Source organism: Rissa tridactyla, chromosome 7, assembly GCF_028500815.1.
Source record: "Rissa tridactyla isolate bRisTri1 chromosome 7, bRisTri1.patW.cur.20221130, whole genome shotgun sequence".
Lineage (NCBI taxonomy): Eukaryota > Metazoa > Chordata > Aves > Charadriiformes > Laridae > Rissa > Rissa tridactyla.
Window position 1 is genome coordinate 36652284 of NC_071472.1, and position 21456 is coordinate 36673739.

Sequence of the window (21456 nt, forward strand, 5' to 3'; positions counted from 1 at the left end):
CCTAATCTTTCTGGTGCTCTTTACATGATATTTAGGGACAATGCCACTGGTTAGCCTTCAAAAAAGATATTCAAAATATTGGGGAAAAAAGGTTGTTTGAATGCATATTGTTTCTCAAGAACTTCGCTATACCTGAACTTTGCTAGGCACCAGACTCACTGTGCTGACAGGAGACTCTCAAATACAACAAGGAGCGGGGGGGAAGAAAAAAAAAAAAAAAAAAGACATAGCAGAGCTAGTTGAGAAAAAACAGACACCACTCTCTTCTCTCAGGTCTCATTTTTTGTGCTTAAAATGGGACGCGATGTTTCCTTTTGGGAACCCTGCCCTTCTGGCCAACCGGCTTGAAGAACAAAGTTTTAACCGTTCCCCCAGATAGCGCAGTGGCGTGGAGGTAAATCAGGGTACAAATTTCACCTCTTGCAGCTCGGGACGTCCCTAACGACAAGCAGCTGGCATACGGAGCCAGCTCCCGATGCACTGAGATCTCAGAGTGGGTCCCAGATAAGCGAGACTCTTGGTTCATGACACCCCACCACCCATTTGTCTCCTGAAAAATGCTCCCAGCTGCGGGAGAGATGCCCTGAAACGGGACTAAAGCTCTGCTGCTCTTTACCAGTGCAGAACGCACCAAAGCAACGAGAGCGACGTCTCTGGAAGTGTCGCTGAGATACAGTTCTCCACACCACTAAAAGCACCTAACGCTGCGGCACAGTTAATCTGCATTTACGATACCTTGGCTGTCTTGCTTTGGCACCTGCACCAACAGCCGGGGGTGACGCAGCACAATTCCCCTATTTAATACGAAAAAAAGTCTGACAGATGTTCTTTCAAAACCGCGGATCCCAGCAACGCACTGTTACGGCCAGGAAAAAGACGAGAGCGCAAAGTGGCGGGTGATTTCTCTCCCGCGGGGTCTCTCCTCACCCCGCCGAAGGCCACCCCTGTTTGGCAGCAAAGGTCCCGCTTGCCAAGAGATGCCCCGGCCGTGGGCTGCCACTGTACCCATTGTTAACAGCACACGGCAGCGCTAATCCAGCTCAGCGCTGGATTAACACCGAAACGCAAAAAATAGATTTTTAAGCTGCCTAAGGTGAGCGTTTGTCTAGTGAACAGGGATTAACATTTCATACTGGGAAGAGACCGACTACTATAAAGTCTTCCTGTTCTCCTGACCTTTGCAAACAGCCACGTACGGACAAGTAATGCGGGAGCAAAGAGTTTACATAACTCTTAATAAGAGGGACTGCACAAGGTCATAAAAGCTCCAAAAATCAACATAAATTTGATTCACAGTACCGCGATTCTGCCCCTTTTCCTAAAGCTGATCCCATGGCGAGGGTCCTCTGAGTACCTAGCGAAAGCAAACCATTCTTCCCGCTCGCCGGCTCATTTTATCAGTGGAGTAAAATTCCTGAAATCTAAAAGATGACAATATAAATTCTGAAACAGCAGTGGTGACCTACTGAAAAAAAAAAAAAAACCCAAAACAAAACAACCAACACCAAACCCAACAAACCCCCCCCCCCCACAAACACAACAAAAACAACCACCAGAAAAAAGGGAATCTAAAGCACAAATTAAATGATTCGGTCACCCAGTTTTTACACACCAAACTGGTATTTCAGCTATGCTGAAGCACAGCGTATAGATGACTTTCTCCCTGCATGTAAGGTTTCAAATTAAAATTCAGAAAACACCTGCTCAAAATTAATTTTGAAGCTTCAACTCCAAAGTTAAACCTGGAATGCAAGCAGTCCCTAAAAGGACAAAAATAAACCAGAGACTAATCTCCGAGAGGAACACACGTGCCTGTACATTTTGACACTCGACAGGAGTGACTATTTTAAAAAATTGGCTATTTTTATATTTACAACTATTTTGCCATGAACTGGAATCTGCTCTCCAGGGCCTGCTGACAAGGATCACGTGGAAAAAAAATTACTGTTCAAGTCCAAAAGAGAGCCACAGGTTTCCCTAAAAATACCATTCCTCAATATGAAATTAAGCGGTATTTTGTAAGGAAAGCAACGTCGATTGAAAGTCAGTATCTTTGCAACTGAGCTTCTGCTTTGTTTCCCCTGAAATAAAAAGTGAAAGTTATTACCTAAGGGTTAGTAAAACATTTACTTTGAAAAGTAAAAACTAATACTGAACTGTAAACAAATATCCAACCGAAACAATAGGGGTGTGTCAAAAGCACTGAAGTATTTCTCCGTCGTCCCACTGGAGTTTCTCACAGCTTTTAAAACTGCTGGTTTTCAGTCTGGCACAGACAGGCCTCCGTGACCCCCAGTGGTACCTGAAGGACCGAGACGGGTGTTCCGATGCCCACGGTGCCGGCGCTGGAGAAGCTGGAGAAGCGCACGCGTGCCACCCCTCCCGCCTGACACGGAAAACCAACAGTTACATAAGAAAACATAATTTCTCAAAATAACTTAGTGAAGCGTGCAAAAAAATAAGTCTTCTGGCTCAACTATGAGCAATCAACAGGCCACACCTTCCCCATCAGCAACCCAACGCCAGCTGCCTCCAGCAGGGCCTCTGCCCCGGCTTCAGGCGAACACAAGGCTCACGAAAAGTTCAGAAAGTTAGAACTCCTTGGGAAAGTTGCTGTTCCCACTGTACTATAAAAGATTAGAGGATATGTGAATAAATAAATGCATGCGCTCACACACCCTGAAGACCCAGAGAAGTATTTGAAAAAGCAAACGCAAGGCTAACTGTTCCATAAAACTTTCATTTCTTCTTCAAGACTCTCTCTCCCACCTCTTCAGCCTATTTTCTGCACTACTGATCCTTGTCTCCTCAGGTAATTTGAAGAAAGTGCAAAAATAACTCTAGAATCTGCAAGTATTTGCTCTTCCGTGTTTTGAAACGAACACGGGAAGTAAGATTTTGTCAATTTTTTTCTCCAATCCGTTTTTAACACACCAACTATCATTTCTTTTCCTCTAGATGGTGCAAGCTCCTCGTTACGGCGCGGGAGGGAGGATGATACCCAGCTCCTTTAGTTTTACGAGCTGTGGGTGCAGCGTTTATTTTTGGAGTCATGGCTGCAACAGTGACTTTCAAAAGCTGCTGCCGGGGAGTTTATTTTTTGGAGCCTCCCCGGTGGAATGAACTTGAAATGCCGCTTGCACGGCAGTGATTTCGCGTAGCTTGTGCTGTTGGTCAAAAACTAACAGACTCATAAAGCGCTTATTTATTCCTCAGTACCTGCCTTACAGTTTTCAGCAGCCATGTTCAAACACAATCCCTGCGTATACGGAAAGCTAGACTGCAGCCCCACAACAGGCTGTATTTGGCACATACACGTATCCAAAGCAGCTTTAAAACAACTGTTCTGCTATAGCTGCGAAAACCTCAGGTGAGCCAGTTACTTACCCAGGTTGAGAGAGGAGCTTCTCAGCCTGCCCTTGGCCATATCAGGTGGCAATAACTAACACCTTCCCGCCTGCAGTCACTCTGACGAGTTAATCGCATTTATGACCACAGCCAAGACCTGCTCCAGTGCTCTGTAACCTACACACAGACCCTTACCGCATCCAATTACACAGAAACGCAAGGACTGGGTTATTTTAGGTATTCTCGCTGCTTATTCATTAATCTGTACTTTATTAAAAATGCTACAAACATGCTGGATAATTTTTCACTTTAAACGTTTTTTTTTTGAGCTTTAAATTATTGATGTAACTACAGATTAGGATGGCAGCAGTCCGCAGCTGCTAAGAGGAGCTGGATCCGCTATGAGAAATTAATTGCTGCTCAATTAGGAATCCACAAGTAAGTGTATGACAGGGAATGGCAAGGGCAGCCCCCCCCAAGGGCTAGCACTGTGGCTACTGCCATCCCCTCAGCATCAGACGGCACTTCGGACCCAGACAGAAGGAAAGTGGGAAGAGTTATGAGACAGGCGTGACTGCTAACAAACAGATCAAATTCAGCAGGAAAAGTTACACAATCCTGAGATTTTAATTTCTTTAAATTGTATAATCAAGCTGCTCAAAATCCTAGCATGCTTTTAAACGTCCTCTTTTCGTAATTTAACTTTTTAAGTTGCTTCAAATCCAAATCCGATCTTTTAGAATAAAGCTGGTCATTTCTTCTGCTGACTTCGTACACGTTTAAATTAGCAGGTGGATATTTGACAGAACAATTCTCCAGTCCTACAAATGTCCCTTTAGAAGTCCGAAACCAGCAAAGAGTTTTGACAAGGTTCAATTCAGACCCCGAAGCACTAACCTACAAACAAGCTTGCACTGGTAGCTCAAGCTTAGTAACTGCCACAGAAGCCGTGCACGTAGATGAATATAAGAAACATCTAATTAAACCAAATATATACATTGAAGATTTCTCAACACTGGGGTGGGGGTGGTGGGAATCATAAACCCCTTCCTTCACCCTGAGAACAACTGTCAGCCTCCTCCACTGGATAACTTATAGGCTAGAGTCGCCAAAGGGAAAGGGCAGCCTTCCTGGAGGTGAAAGCTGAGAAGAGATGGTTTCTCTCTCTCTCTCGTCCTCATCTACTAGTTTCAAATGGATTTCTGCCATTCACATTTGCAGCTACAAGAGACGTACTAAACCAGAATTCGCCTCTTCCAATCCCAACTTCTTGCTCTTAAGACAATCATCAAGTGGACACACAATTCTGGAAAAAGTCTGTCTCGCTGGAATTCCTCACAGAAACATCTCTTTACCTGTGAAAAGGTTAATTCATCTCAAATACTAACAGGCAGGAGATGTAAGCTCTTCAAGGAGTTAAAAAAAATCCTTTATGCATATGGAAAACAAAAAAGCTAAAGTCATAGATAGGACTGAGCTCAGTTGTGCAACTAATTCAGCCCACTGCACGCTCAGACATTACTGAATTTCATTCTTCTGATTTTTAAATAATAAATGAGATTTAGCATCTTGTAAATGAAATTTAGAATACTACATATTTCCAATATATTCTGTGAGTCCTTAGGTAATAGTCTCCTTCATACTATGTTTGGTTTTGCTCAAGTGCCCGAAAGACAGTAACAGTGGCACTGGTTGAACTGTCCTTGAAGATGGCAAGCTACGAAAGCACAAACCTTATTTCACGGCAACAAACACTGTGAATTTGCAGTAACTTATTATTTACAGTTCTTGCTACTGATTAATTCTGAAGGATTAGTAAACCGATTCTGTTCAAATTACAGATAAGACTACTTAAAGTGAATCAAGAGTTAAATAATTAAACAACATCTTTACTAGATTAAGTGAAACGCCTACTTACCTTCAGTAACTGAGATTCTTTCAGAAAGACCATTCCCATCTATTCCACTCCTGAGATGCATAAACCCCACGGGGTGAGCCGAGGCTGTCTTGGCCAGCCATCACACTCCCCCCACCGCCTCCCCCCAATGGAAGCAGAAGAATCAATCGTTCACCAATACTGACTCCAGAACTTGAGCTCCAGAGGTGGAGAGTGCGTCACACAAACAGAATTTTAGTTGAACCCCTGCATACAAGCCTCTCCCCCCAAACCTGGGCATTCAAACTCATTTTTATCTAGAAAAGAGTATGTAGTATCATAAGAATGTCCAGGGTGCCCAGATGGGGCAGTTTCTCCTTTCCTGTACCATCGTTAGGGGCAGGGGGTGCTCAGGTGACAGTGAGAAAAGTTGTGGGAGGACCAGTGCATGACTGGTTGCCTCTTTCCTCTTCAAGCAGATAAAACCACCATTAACGATGAACTGGTTCAAGGGGTACACAGAAAAAAGAACACACAAGCCACAGCTCAAGATTGAGAGCCATCAACTCCATCAATATTAGATTACAAGAACCCAGGAACAGAAAATTCTCTAGTTGGAAGACAATTCCTGCAAAGAGGCCTCAAGATTCCCTTAAACACAACTACGGTACTCAATATTAAGAACAGGTAGTAGGATGGACACAGCCAATATTCTTCTGTCAATAGAAACCCCTGAACAACTCACAGATGATCCTAAATTTTTCAAAACAGAAGGCCTTTAGTAACTAATGCTGAAGCTTCACCAGGGCTTAGAGGATGATGATGTAGTGACTAGTGAGCTTCTCTCCCCACGCATATGCATGCCTGGACAAATTGACAAGTCTGGCAGAAGAGTAGCTAGTCTCAAGTGCCACTCACTAACAATTACTTACAGATGTTTTATGCTTTGTTTCATACCCATGACCTTTGTTTTGGGGATGATTATGTTGATTTCAAAAGGTAGGAATACTGGGAAGGAGAGACAGACTTGAGCACCAAAACTGCCTTAACTAGCTTACAATGAGCATGGTCACGCTTGGTTCTACCTGCTGTTTCCGATTGCTTCTGAAATCTTCTGAATCAATGAATTATCACACTTTTTACTTTTGGAGAACAGAACTAAGCATATCATAGAGAACAGAATTAAGCATATCATAGACAAAACTCAAAAGACGTGAAGTAAAAAAAAAAATCATCTTTCACTAGAGTTAAGGCCTAAAGTTGGTTGATTCCACATACCGACATGGTCTTTAAATAAACCTTTCATGGACATTCATGAACTCATAAATCATGACAGCAAGCAGAAATTTTTGAAGGCCTAATACGGAAAACCAAATTAGAGTAACTATGAATCAGGCAATTCCAGAGAACTGAGACTTAACAAGAGGGAGTAATAGAAAAATCCAACCTGGCTCCTGTCCTGATGACAAAATGTTACTGCTGTGTTTTTTGTCACAAGCAGAATGACAAAGGAATAGCAGGTAGACAAGTTATTCCAACACAAAGTTTACTAGATTAAGTGAAACACTTACAGCATGAAGAGGCATAAAGACTTTCACCCTTCAAGTTAGAAGACGAAGACTAGGCACATTTTCAGTTTTAGGTGGTATGCATTTACCATCAGCATTTTGAATGGAAATACTTCAATCTTGCTGCCATGTTCAAATCAAAGTTACATGGAGAAAAATGAATGACCCTCTCAAAGGCTTTAACTTCCTTTTCATCATTCTTTGCAGCAGTGAAATAATGTTTTTGGCCAGGAAATTACAACTGGAAATTTGAAAATGGTAAAATAGTAGTTCTTGCAGAAAACTATTGCAGGAATCTTAGGGCCGTCATCATCTCATAATATGGATTTTGCTATTCCTGCTCAGTCCTTTCATAGACTAAATCCTGCAAACGCTTCTGCAACAAAAGCATACAGAACGTATACAGAAATCTTAACAAGGGGAATGATCACTGACCAGTTGACCCTGGATGTCGGGGAAAAAAAACAAGAGCCTTTGAAGTAGTGGATACAGACATTACTAACACTGCAAGATTTGGGACCAAAGGACTGGGATCAACGATAGTCACACGAATAAAGCGGAATGCTGATGGATGCTTTAGTGACGCTAGCTGTATTAAGCAGACAGGACAAAAGAATGTCTGCCCTTTCAAGGACCTATTGATGACTGATATCCACACAACCGAGTAATGCTCCCGCTTCCTGGGTTGTAGGTACTTCGCAATGTATGGACAACAGCCTACTCTTAACTACAGGACTCAGAGCAGGAATTATTCCCAAAATCATAGAATGGTTAGAGTTGGAAGGGACCTTAAAGATCATCTAGCTCCAACCCCCCAGCCATGGGCAGGGACACCTTCTGCTAGACCAGGTTGCTCAAAGCCCCATCCAAAATAAAGGAGTGTGTTCTCAAAAAATACTTAGCGAAACTTTACAAGCAAAAGACAGACTACACCCTACAGGCTGAAAGCAGAACAGATGGAACCTTACCAGAAATTTGCACTCTACTCTTGTTGGAATCATTGTTTCTAAACTATTAGGAACAAGTTTCTAGAAACCTTCTTCTAATTTTTAGACTATTTATTCAGTACTCGCTTTTCTTCCATCAGAAATATTTATTAGCTTAAACAGATCTTCTGCCTCCGTGGTTTTAGCTCCAAACCCTGGGAACAGTCATATTATTCCCCATCAGCCTTTGATATATGGGGCAAAATGTCCTCAGCCATTTTAGCCTCTTCTCCTATGACTGCTTCTCCATTTCCTCAACCATAATTCTTAATCCTTTTCTGCAATGGCACGGGTGGGTTTTATTGTCTTTTTTTAAGACACATTTGATCAGAACAGTTTATTCTCTGCCCAGGATTACATTTTAATTAGTTGTCTTGAAACAATTACGGGTTGGAGAAGTTTAAAAGACAAGTCCTTTAAATGAAGTGTGAAATGCACTTACCATGCAGAAAGCCAAAGCTACAGATATAACCAAAACCAGATCTACCACTCCAAAAAAAATTGGTATTGAATGAGTAATTCCTGAACAAACAATAAAGTTGCCTGCCTCAAGGAAAAAGCTGGACTAGTGAATGACATCAACAGGAAGCAAGCAATATTATCTCTTCCTATCACTCCACTTGTGTTCTCAGTTCATTGTTTTGATAACAACTGCTCTGATCACAAGGGGTCCTAGTAGTAACACGCTGTCCCTCGGCAAATAACATACATCCACATTTGCATTTAGCCTGTTAGCCTTAATAGAAAAATAAAGGGAATGCAGAGTTTTAAAATCCATAAATTATTTTCAGCAATACAATTTTAAAAATTCACTAGAATCCAGCAAGAAAATGCAGCAGGAGATGAAAATGTTACTGCTGATCGAAAGCCATTTGATGACTACACCACTTCTAGAACTCCTGAAGGCCAACAAATTTCCCCATGATGGAAAGGTCATCATGTACAGTGATAAGACAGGAGTCACCATCACAAGCTGCAGAGAGGGAAAATTTCCACTGAAAGTTAGGAAAAAATTCTTCATGATGAAGTGGTAAAGCACTGGGACAGGTTACCCAGTGAGGTTACAGTACCCACATTCCTGGAATTTTTCAACACTTGACCAGCAAAGTACCCAAGCAACAAGGTCTAACTGATGTTAGATCCTGCTTTGATGGTCTAACTGATGTTAGATCCTGCTTTGGGTGGGAGGTTGGACTAGATGATCTCCAGAGATCCCTTCCAAGCTCTGGGACCTTATGGTTTCAGTCTTAGGTTGCTCACAGTCACTAGAATCTCCTGCACTTCATACAAATGGGTTATGATGATCTCACCCAGCTATGCAAAGTTGACATGATTTAAGATACAGTATGAAGATAAATTCCCAATTTACAGTGTGCACAACAATTCTGGAATAACAAATCCTGTATACCAGCTGCTTGGCAACTCAAATGAAAAGCCTACTTAACAATAGCACTTAGCTATTGAAGAACCTTCCAAAGACAGTAACATATATTTGTTGGCTGTATTATCAAAACAATTACTTCAAGTTTCCAGAATACTCAACAATGTAAAAATAAGAATCAAATTCAAGCAATTTCACTGAAAAATCATGATGCCAAACAAATTAACAGAAGTGCAAATACGGGGGGTGGGGTGTGAGTGTGTGTGTGGGGGAAGTCAGTCCTTATTCCAAGTCCGACCAAATAATAATTAATGTACACTGATCTCTAACTGGAGAAGCCTTACGAACTGTCCATAATTCACAAAATACTGCTATTTAACCAGAGATGATCTGCTGTAACTGATCAGGTAAAAGTGTCAGAGGAAATCGGGAGAAAAGATATGCAGAAGACAGCTTTTGCCTTTTGCAAACATAACTGGTATCAGGAAGGTACGCGGACAACACTTCAGAAGGCACCGGCTATGTGCCAGCTAGATCAAAATCAGAGCAGAGCAGCAGGTAAAACTGGAAACATTACCTTAGAACAGATATGCTCCCCCGCATGCCCGCTGCATAAATGAAATACATGAAAGTATGGCTGGCTGGAACATTACCGAATGCAGAAAAGCGTTCTAAAATTCTTTCCTTTTCCCCTTGTCCTTCCTTTAATCCTGTTTCCTCATCAGCCTTAGTGCTGAGGTGCCAAAGGCTCTATGGTTATCCCAATATGTAAACGTGCCTGTCTTTCGCTTTTTAAAAATTTGCAGGGTCCAGTTAACTCTAACACCCTTACTATAGGTCATGCGTCCACCTCAGCGTCCTCACCTAAATTAAACTATTTAAACTGGTGCAAAAGAAATACCTTGCCGCCACCACGCTTCTGCCAGCCTAAACTCTACCGTAGGGCTTTATTTCGTTAAACTGCAGCTTCAGATGTAACCATTTTGTAAGGCCAGCTACACACAGAAGAAGTGCATGTGCATTTTCAGAAGTAACTGCACTATGTGCAGAGCTGTGCCACTCTTAAGCCTTGCAAAAACTTGTAAAAGCTCAGTGTTCAAGTGGTATCAAACGCCTGCATAAAGCAGCGGTAGACGCCAGTAATAAAATTAACTTCTACTTGCATGAAAACCAAAAGGAAACAGAGCATTTCTATTTTGCATACAATATTCTCTAGAAGGAACAAATGCTAAGTTAGAAGACATACTTGATTCAAAGTAGGTAGTTTAATTATTTAGACTGCAACAAACCATTCAACACACCAGGACATAAATTCCTAAAGGAAAATGGGATGGTGCACGACCCATCCTTTACAAGCATGTCATTACCCACACTACTTAAGTCATGCGTTTTCTAGACAGGACAAGAACAACAGCCAAGGTACTAACACAATAAAAAAAAATAATTAAGCTTTAGTTAGATTTCTACCTGATTTAAAGCCTCTTGCCACCCCTGCAACTACTATAGACTTTGAGACATTCAAAGTCCTGGAAGAGACTCTGCATTGAAGATAAATTATTAGGTGCATTTAGTCATCCCAGTAAGAACTCAGCTGAAAAAAGTCTATTCTTCTTTCACTGGAATAACTGCTTCTGTACTCCCACCAGAAAACTACAGAAATATTGAAACAAAGCTTAAGGAAGAAAAAAAAAAAAACAAACACAAAAAACCAAGAAACAGTAAAACTCTACAGTGATCAGGATACTAAAACATTATATATAAATCATGAAGCTTCTAATTAACTACTTTGCTCATAGCTAACTACTGTGCATCAATGACATGTATGAATCAAGACCAAGAGAAATAAGAACAATGAAAAAACACCATACTCTATCCCCCGCCCCCCGCCTCCCCCCGACCCGCTTCTGACTCCATTGCCTTTTCGTTCATCTACCCACCCCCACTGGTCTTCTGACATAAATGCAAAATGAAAACCAAAATAAAAGAGCCAAAGTGATGCTACAGTAAATCGCCCATGGTTCTCTCTTTGTATCTACTCCTCTTCTACCTTTCCTCATCTTTATGGCTTTTAGAGAATAAATTCTTTTGATACGTGATACGCATAATGAACATACAGATAATTTTAAAAACATAGTACAAGTAACTGCAGTTTATAAATCAACCTACAGAAAAGCTAAATGCATAATTACAGCCATCCGCTGTATGGGTATGTCTCTAGTGACAAAGTCTTGTCTCAGAATCATCACATTACAAATACATCTACTATTTAGTATCTCAAATAAATTTTCAGGGGGGAAAAAAGTAAGCCTGTGACAAAGGGCAAGTGCTTTGCCAGGAACCCAGATTCAACTAACTGTTGTTCAGACCCCACTGCTGCTAATACACAGATGTGGGGTTTGGACCGCCTTCCTTGCTGGGCAAAATTTATTACAAGCTGTATTTTCCACTTCATAATGCTCAGGACCAACAGTTACTACCCTGGCACTGCTAGCATTAACCACATATTTCCCAAGTGACTGAATTAGTATCTTCAAAACCACACAAGTACACAGTGACGTTAATAACCTACTGCGCCATGACATTTTTTATTAGAAAAGTCACTGTGAGAAAGTTTTGCTACTTTGATTTTTGCTTTCAACTTTCTAAGATAACAGTTCAAAGAGAAAAATAATTAGATTATTGTACAAAATGTTTAAGAAATCTTAGGAAGGCTTTCAAAGACTGGTTTAACTGAATCTGCTCATTCCACCTACTGTTTCAGAAATTTATCTTTTTTAGAACTGAGTGCTCGCTATCTCACTTTAGTCTCAAAAATATATTTGAAACAAATCTGTTCTCCATTGAGAGAAAAAAAATACAATAAAAATCAGCTTAAAATAAATTTATTAAACAATACAAAAATAAGCATGCTGGAAATCAAGATACATAAATAACATACAATGCAAATGAGAAATGGAACACGAGACAGGTAACTTAACAACTGAGCCAAAAAGTACAACACAAATGCTAAAATAAAATTTAAAAAAGCATTTACATTTCTAATGAAATGTTAATGATGCTGACAAAGAAAAACAAACAAACAGCTAAAATGCTTGAATATCAAGAATTGCTATTACTGTAGCACAGGTGAACACTAAAACCGTTGCAGACTTGAAACATCCAATGCCTAGCCTCTATCCACGCGTTCGTTCAGACCCGCTCACCGAACACAACGCAGGCAAGGGTGAGTCCTCCTGGCAGATCTATGGTCCCCGCCGCCTGGGTACCCTGCCCTCAGCAAGAGCCATCGGCAGGCACGGCAGGCCAGAACAAGAAAATGTTGAGCGTAGGCGAGTTACAAAATAATTTTTCCAAAGGAACCTCCTCCTGGCCCCTCCTAACTAGAGGCTGGCTTAAATTCTGAGACAGGCTTCAAAAGCATATATTACAGAACTGTAATATATCTATCTAAAGTAAGGACTGTGTAAGCTGTACCCTAAATATTCTTATTAGGCGTATTAACGATCTAGTACTTTCCTTAATTTTACATTTTCCCATGCAGGACTTGCCTCTACCGTAAGTTTTGTATGTAATTGACAAACATAAGCACCATAAAGCTTTTTATTTTCTAGCTGAAACACAGATGGAACAATTTTCCATCGTCAACCACGTTTTTCGAATTAGCTTCAAATGGTACTAAAAAAAAAAAAATCAGAAAATGTGTGTAGAATTAGATCAAGCAAATCCTGCATCATATATTTTCCTTTTTTAATTAAATCAACAACATGGCATCACTGTAAGTACTTTTCATTAGCAGCACAGGCACATTATGTCCCCTCTTGCAATCGAGGGTATTTCACGTAAAGACATGTAGTTTTGCAGGATTTGAAAACTTGTTATGTCTCTGTAACTACTAGTTTACTGTAAAATCCTCAAACGGGTGAGATGGTTTTATAATTCAAGATTTTGCCTTTATTTATTTTACTTTACTTTCAAAGGTAAGCACTGACAAACCTAACCTTATCATCAGTGATAAGATTATAAAACTGCCATTATTCAGCAATTTATGACTGACACTCATTACTGCCATCTGCACCACAGATTTACCTCTTCATCCCAGTCGGACTTCAAATTCACTGAAAACTGATGTTCTGTATTGTTTTGCTTAAACATTTTAATCCTAGGCTTCAAAGACAGGAAGCCCATCCTTTTACAATACACTGCGAGATGAAGATTATTCACGGTTTAGTCAGAGCTTATTTCAAATGTTTATGCAAAACTAACAATACCTAAACAGAGTAATTAAGAACAGCTTGCTTACTCAGAGAACATCAGCTTTGCTTTATGCATCTTCCTTAACTAACAAACATCCCGATGGGACACAAAGGGGCAGGAAAAAACCTAACTCTCCGCTCATGCAAAACTCACATACGAATGCATTTTGGAGTTTGAGATAAACTAAGAGGAGAGGCATTGGGGGAGGGGGCAGGGAAAAGGGGTAGGGGTGTTACTAAGGAATTATCTGTCATTGTCTCTTAAAATACTCACCCAGCTATTACCATTTATCATTACTTGGACAAGTTTTCAACAGTTTTATAAACATGTCTCTGCATGATGTGTACCAGGGGTGGGATATATCAAATTTATCTACAAGCTTTTAAAGGGGAAAACTTTATAAAAATAGAATAATTTTCTAAGATTTTTAGCATCATTAAGAATCTAATCTGCAAGTATCGAGAATTTAACAAGCCTGCCCTCTGCCCAGCGTTGCCTACTGAGCCTATTGGAAGCTTACATAAACCACTTCAAGATGCACTCTACTCAAGACACTCAAAATTATCAAATTATGCAGATGAACACATGCGGTTGCCTGCAGAAGAATGCAAATCCTGTTTCTTAGCAAGCTGACAGAGGTGCGATCTCACTATCATTTCAAAATAAGTAGCAATTAATGACAACTTTTTAAAAAAACTTCAAAAAATGTGTAAGTAAATGAAACCTCTGGTCTTATATATGAACACGCACACACATTAGCCGTTGAAAAATAAGTTAATTGTAAATGGTTTTAACAGTATCTACCTACCTCCTTTACCCTGAATGTATTTTCTGCTTCCTACTTGGTTGGTTCCCTCTCTAAACTCAAGATTGCTCAGATTCCTCTGGAGGGTGGAGGGCCAGCATGATTCGTAAGGCAGACTTCTGAGTCATAACTACCAGCTGGCACTACGAGCAGCTAGCAAGACACTCCAAATAGTTTGGTAAGAAATCTGTCTGCTGAATTAGTTAACTTGCAGACAAGGCAGGTTCTCCCCCCGCCTCCCCCATCCCCCTCCTTCTCCCTCTCCTCCCCAGCCATTTTTGGTCTTTTTATTTAAATGTTAGCATGAATAATTATTAAAGGCCTGATGAAAAAAATATATCTAATCTTCACTAGCATGGCATATCCAAAGGATCCATTTCTGTTTGAAGCAATTTGAAAGCTTATATTAAAAAAAAGAGAGGATACAGTAATAACATGACTCAGAACCTATCTCCACCTAGTACAGAATTATTTAAAAATTGATGAATTTGCCGTATTTTGCTCACACCATTTTACTTCATATTTTAGTTAAAATTCTTCTGTCTTTACATGCTGACCCTGATCAGACGACACATCTAAGTTCTTGCTTAGCTCTCAAGTTAATTTACTTAAAATTCTCAGATAAAACAAAAACAAACAGATATACACAAAAGTGGTATATCTTTGAAAACATTCAGATTTACCTTTTTCTTTTTTTGAAGTAAACGTGTTTTAAGTAACTATAGAAGTCAGTTAACAGCTTGGGGTTTTGTTGTTTGCTTTCCCCTCCCCCTTGAACTTTGTGACAGTCTTTTTGGTATAGCATACAGAATTTACACAAAACGTATATATAAATGAAACACCAGGCAAACAATATTCAAATCAAAGTTAAATCTAGAGATGCTTGAGGGTTTGTAAAATGAAGAATTTAATGAAGCTAGAACCCATTCATTTAGTTTTGCTCTCCCCGACCTTCCATTCTATACACTACGGTTCTGGAGATGTCCTCGTTTGATTCAGGTGACACTTTTTTCCATACTGTTTCTTTTAAAGCAAGTTCTTGCTGGAGATTCTCATAGTCCATTGGTCCAAAGGAATGCTAGTTGTTCAAGCAACATACATTATTTATTAGTGTATTTGAAGAAAAAAAAAATATCTATACTTGCAGTCAATCCTAACAGACTCAAGTTTTTCACTTCCTCACATAAACTGTTATTTTGGCTTTTCCAGTTATAAAAAATTCAAATTCCAAATTGGGTATTTTTCAGATGCAAATACATGCAAATAGAAGCACTTTAAAAATCATTTTACTGTATCTTCTCCTATTGAAATCTTCATGCCTTAGTTAAAACATTAATCTTAATAAAAGCAAAGAGGTTTTGCTTATCTCAAGCACCCTTTTATCTTGCGTACATGTAGCTGGAGTGGATTCAGTTCATTCCCAGAGATTGCTTATACCGCTTCCTTAGTAACAGGCACTTGTCTACGGCAATATAATACCTGAATTCACTGCCTGGGCAACTCACAGCAAGTCGTGTGGTCTCAGAGATAGCACTGTGAAAAAATGCTCAACGTACGTCTCATGCATTGTAGCACAGAACAGAGAGGCTGAGCCCACCAGCTGGTCAAATCTTTATTAAAGGCAACCAGAACAGTAAAACTCCTTGCAACTTTCATCAAATACCATATATTTACTCTAGCAAGGGAGATGAACTGCATGAAATGGAGCTACAATATGAAATTCGACTATACAAAACCCTGTGATAGTGTGATCCACCCAGGTAAGTGTCCACTAATAACGTAAGCTAACAAGTTTATTTGAAAGCTTTGATGCAATACATGTCATTGAGCAGTTTTGCATTTAGAGAAGAACTTGATGACTACAAGCAATACTCACTAAACACACATATTAACTTACCCGCTGATCACCACCTTCTCTGCGAGGATCAAGCTTTTTTGCAAAGTGTCTCAAATTATCGTAGTTATGGAAATTGCACAAAGAAACCAGATCCTGCAAATATTTAGAGAACACGCATTATTATTTGTATATGAGAGTCAAATGCGTATGAGACTGTAATAATACTACCGCTTATGTTTTACATCGTACCCTAGTAACTTAAGCCAGTCATCAGAGAAGCATACTTAATAATTTAGTGCCAATGTCGGTAAGGCCTTTGGAACATAACACAATGATGTGATTAAATTCTAATAATATCTTTAAACTCCTTTTTGAAGTAGTACAAAACAGGTAGCAATTTGCAAAATATCTCTTGTAATGTATTTCTACTCCAGCTCTATTAAACACTTCAGGAACAGAAAGAATAGTCTGGGCCGGTCTAGTAAATAAAAACTTTTAAATTCAATCAAAAGAATAAAACAAGAAAAGGTGTGACATAATTTATTTTAATTCACTTTGAATTACAATATGAAATGTTATAGTTACAGAACTTTGCTATGCCATTGTATTTTTAAGAGTGACTATTACCTCATATTACTTGCATGCCATGATGATCTACCAGTTTTTAGGTCTCATTACAACACAGAATAAATGCAGTAAATCCTTCACCTACCTACTGTTCTATGATTTTATTTAAATTATCAAGTACAAGACTATTTCATATGAAATATCTTAAAACACCTAAACTACAATTAATAGTTTCTTAGTACTCTTACTTTACAGCTGTACGGATGTTAGATAAATAGAAGTATGAGAGGTTTTAACTGCTGCTCATCCACATGAACTAAGCCCTTGCACACTGTAAAACCCACGCTGTTATCAATAAGCTAAGTGAAGACTAGTCATACAAGTCTTCACCCCAGAAACTGAAGTTCATCCAAACTAGTATCGCTACAGCTTAACTGTTATCACTACTTTAAAAAAAAAAAACCACCACACACAAAAAAACCCACGACCAACAAAACAAAAACACAAACAAAAAACCCAACAAGAAAAAGCCTGGTTATGCCTTCAACTTCCAATGCATTAACAATAATCTTACATTTCCAATGGGGCTCTAGATAGCCTGCTATTCTCCTTTTTGAGACTCTTTTTTTCCCCCCATTTCTAATTACCTTTTTTTTTTTTTTTAAACATTCTCCTCTCCCACAAAGCATCTTTATTAATCATTGCAATGTACTCTACACAATCTCTCCTGCTTCTAATGCTGCTATCAACAGACTGTCCACAGCCCTTTCAGAAGCAAGACAGACAAAGCTAGGAAGAGCTTGCCCCAACAACAGTGTCTGACATATAAAGACCTTTTTATGTCAGATTATTCACAAAAATCTGTTTAAAAAAAAAATATCAGGATATTTCATGGAATCTTTTTTTCTTTTATTGTAATGAAAAAAGAATTGCATTTCCAGTGTTTTGAAAATTGTTTCTTTTATGACTGGAGAAGAACAAGTAGTCTATAAATAAAGCTCTACAGCTTCTAATGCAGCATACAGAAAGACCAGCTCCTTTGTTACTTCATGAAGTGTTCCTTTTCAAAGCTTTTCCACGATAAATTTCTCCAGTGTTTTTGGCATTGTGTTTTCTAAATCCTCACTGAATTACAGTGTTAATTATTACTAAAATGCAAACATCTCTTATTGGCCATTCACCCTTGGATCAGATAATCTTGCTATGTATGGAAGAGCAATTAATCACTATTTAATTCAGTTAGATCTCAGCTATGCTAACTGAAGCTTAGTAAACATCAACTGCAAAAGAAAAAAAAAGAAAAAAGAAAAAAAAAAAACAAGACAAGACACTAAAGGCAGTGCTGCTTACATGACAAAAGTGAATTCCTTTAACACTGTTGCCCATCTTGTCCAAAGGAGGTGACCAGCACATCAAGCCCATGACATTAGGAACAACCAGAAGAATCCCACCAGCAACTCCAGATTTTGCAGGAAGACCAACCTATAAAATAATCAGAGAATTATGTCCTCTGCAAATATTATTCACTATTGTAACACAATGCGCTAGCATTTTACTTAAGATTATTACGCAGCTTTTATAAAATATAGCTTTGGAAAGTACTTTAAGCTGTGAAAGCATTATTACTTATCTCTTTTAGATAGACAATAACCAGAATCACAGTTTGTGGCAATCCGAGGTATGCAACTGTCAACTTATTTGCTCTCAGCAACACAGAGAGTCAGTAATAGAGTGAAAAAGATAATACAAATCTATTATAAAAAAATCAAGTATGAGTAAGCAGTAGTACACAATTGTATCTGTCATGAACAGTTTGCAACAAGGGCGTAGTACAAAGCTGTACACATTAAAAAAACCTTACTGGAAAAGGTAAAAAACAAAAAACCAAGAAAACAGAAGAGTCTGCCCATAAAGCCAAACAATAACCTACTTATTTACAATCTGGATAGAGGTATTCCTTTTTTCCAATAGGAATTAACATGTCACATATCCCCATAGCTCAGTAAGCAGTATCTTTTAGGTCACGCAAAGTATCACAATCAGTTTTACACGTATGCAATAAGGAAAAACTAAAAACACTCAAAACAAAATGCTGAAGACAAAAAAGATGCAGTATGTCTTGAAATACTTACATATAAGAAACGTAACTGCGGGAAAATAGAAGCACGGTACGTATGCTGCGTGTGACAGCCACTTTTACAGCACATGAGAACAATTCATGAAACAGCCTGAGCCAATGATGAAAAAGCAACTGTCTGCAAAGGCGTTCTGCCATCCTTTACTCCCATATAACAGGATTTCTTCAGTTATGCTGTCTCCAGTTACATCTGTAACCTGTTTCTCTCATGAACAGCCTCTCTTGAAGGACAGTATTCATGTTTCAACATGAAAAGGATTCTCAAGCGGGAAGTGGCAGAGAACAGTAAGTGCTGTAAGGGAAGGTCTCCTAGTCGTGCCATGAATTCTAGGTGAGATTTTCAATTTCTAAACAATTCAGGTTACACCCCCTCCCCTATCCCAGAAGCAAGCCAGCCCTGGAACATGGAAAACAACAGCACAGATTAATCTGCCTGGTCAGCTCTAATAAATATCTGAAAACTACTTACATGGAAGGCAAACTGCCCTGAGAAGTCATACATGCCACAGGAATGCATTAAACTCAAGGTATTCCGGACTGCTTCAGGACTCAGTACTCTCTCACCAGTGATCGGGCAAAAGCCGCCATTAGCCAGAGTTGCTGCCATCACACTTGCTGACTCACATGTTACTTCTATCGAGCAAAGCTTATGAGAAAGAAATTGAGATTATAAGAACAGATACTTCTAGCACAATAGAGCCAACTACAGCAGGATCAACAATCTGTCTCTATAGAAATAACATTTCATAAAATAACTTGTAGCATAACATTTGTTACAGGTGATGCTAGTAGCATCAACTAATATGGTCTCAATCTTTCTACTATAAAAATCCCAGCAACAGTGTTTGTAAGCCCTCTGAATAGTTTGGGATAGTATTTTACGTGGGTCAGTGTCTTCACTTGATTCCTCCCCCCACCCCCCTTATGTTCCTTTGAGAGGAAGAGGTCTGGAAACCAATCTCAGTATTTTGCATCTGCTCAAATGGCAAAGCCACAGAATGACTGTTTTGGGTTTGGTTTTGTTTTTGGTTTTGTTTTTTTTTCCAATTTGAGTATGTTTTGTGTGGGGATTTTTTAAGCTTTAGAAGACCACACGTATCTACTCAAAGCACATTTTAAAGCTGCAAACTCTAGCACATGCAAGTCTTAATGCCAGCACTTCCTGCTGATGCAGCCTTATTTCACCCTTCTCTCGTATATGCTTTTTGATATATTAATGATACGACCACACGATAGTTTCTCCCAGGATCCCTGCTTCAGTACAGACTATACATACTTTGGTGACACATCAGGAAATGTGATGTGATGCCATCACCTGATGCTGCCTCATTTCTGCAGAAACCAAAAGATAAGCTGGTTTCAACCTGAAATGCTACTCTGAAAAGTAAACAGACTAGTGCTTGTATTCTTGCTTTTTGCCAAACAGTCATTACATGATACTTCATGAAGTTACCTAAGCCAAGTTTGCATGAGCAGTTACTACCTGGAATTCTTATTTTCCGGGTGCCAAACTCAATACATCCTAGTCCAATCAACTGGAGTTGCAAATCAAGAGATTGTCAGAGACGCATCTAAAATGGCAACTGTGTTTTAAACATATGAAGTATTACATAAGACCACCTACTTTGAAAAAAGTGTTTCTAGGTTCTCAGTTTAAGCACCTGCATTTTGTACCTCAGTTCTCTAAAATGAGAATAATCCATCCTCACTTTACAGAGACAATAGGAAAATAAGTTTAGCCCTGCTCAGGAAGTTCCCGGTTACACAAAGGAGGACGGAGCATTACAGAAAACCCAACAAAAAGAACTAACTAGCCTTCTGAGTAGAATCTGAGCGGAGCGTTGGGAAGTAAGGGTTGTACAGTGAGAGGAAAAGAAAACAGAACTGCCGCTCGGGTATGAGCTCCCCTTTTGCTGAGTATGGAGTGAAAAGGGGATTTTGCAAGGGGGATTGGGGGAGGAGAATGACAAGCAGTCATGAAATTAGAGATCAAAATGCATGAAAACGGGGCCAAATTAAAATACATCAGAAGAGTCAGGCTTGTCATTTCTTAACTTATGAATAGCTTCGCAGTCAGAAGCGTATCAGGATAGGAAACATTTAAAAAGCATGTTTAAAAAGTAAATTCAAATATATTATCAGTTTTGTTCTGTAATAACAGAAGTTCAGAGTAGGCTATTAACTTCTACCTAGTTTCAACTCAACAAGAGGTCAGCTAAGGCTAGTCACATACACCTTGCTTCATAAACAGTCATTGAGTTTAAAAATTAGAGCAGGCGAATCCCAATACAAAAATTCAGACAAAATTTGCATTTAAAAAAAATCTTGTTTATGATTTGCATAAGTAAAAGCAAGTCTCACGAATCAAAACCAGACTCATTTTGAGAACTAAACTCTGGATTTCTTTTTAAACCATCCCAGATGGACTGAATCGAGTAACTCAACTTGAACTGCCTCTTGAGAACTACATGCAGCAGAGCTGAACGAGTTGTGAGTGTTTTAACATTAGGAAGCCCTTACTGAGGAAATACCTCACGCTTGCCAAGTTCTCATTTTGTGACAGTTGCAAGGAACTTGCTGAAAACAAAAAAGAAAAAAAATGGGGGAGGGGAGAATATATATGACTAGATTCTTTGTTTTACTCATAAGCATTGAATTAAACAAAAAGGAGGAGATATTCATATTATTTCATTTATA

At 39.2% G+C, this 21456-nt stretch overlaps 1 protein-coding gene across 4 annotated transcripts in view; it reads right to left on the reverse strand.

The window, feature by feature from the left end:
* Positions 1-21456, reverse strand: part of GLS (glutaminase) — a 68361-nt gene that overhangs the window by 11219 nt on the left and 35686 nt on the right. For 2 of the 4 annotated variants that reach the window (XR_008467872.1, XM_054210308.1), the window contains exons 12-14: positions 19229-19405; positions 17973-18104; positions 16116-16208 (exon numbers count right to left, since the gene is read on the reverse strand). Coding sequence is in view for 3 of the 4 variants with exons in the window: in XM_054210308.1 (XP_054066283.1) it covers positions 16116-16208; positions 17973-18104; positions 19229-19405 (402 nt within the window). In the remaining variant the exon portion in view is untranslated. Of the gene's footprint in view, positions 1-12025; positions 15297-15697; positions 15752-16115; positions 16209-17972; positions 18105-19228; positions 19406-21456 lie in introns of those variants that run through there. The other 2 variants (XM_054210310.1, XM_054210309.1) reach the window with 2 other exon arrangements.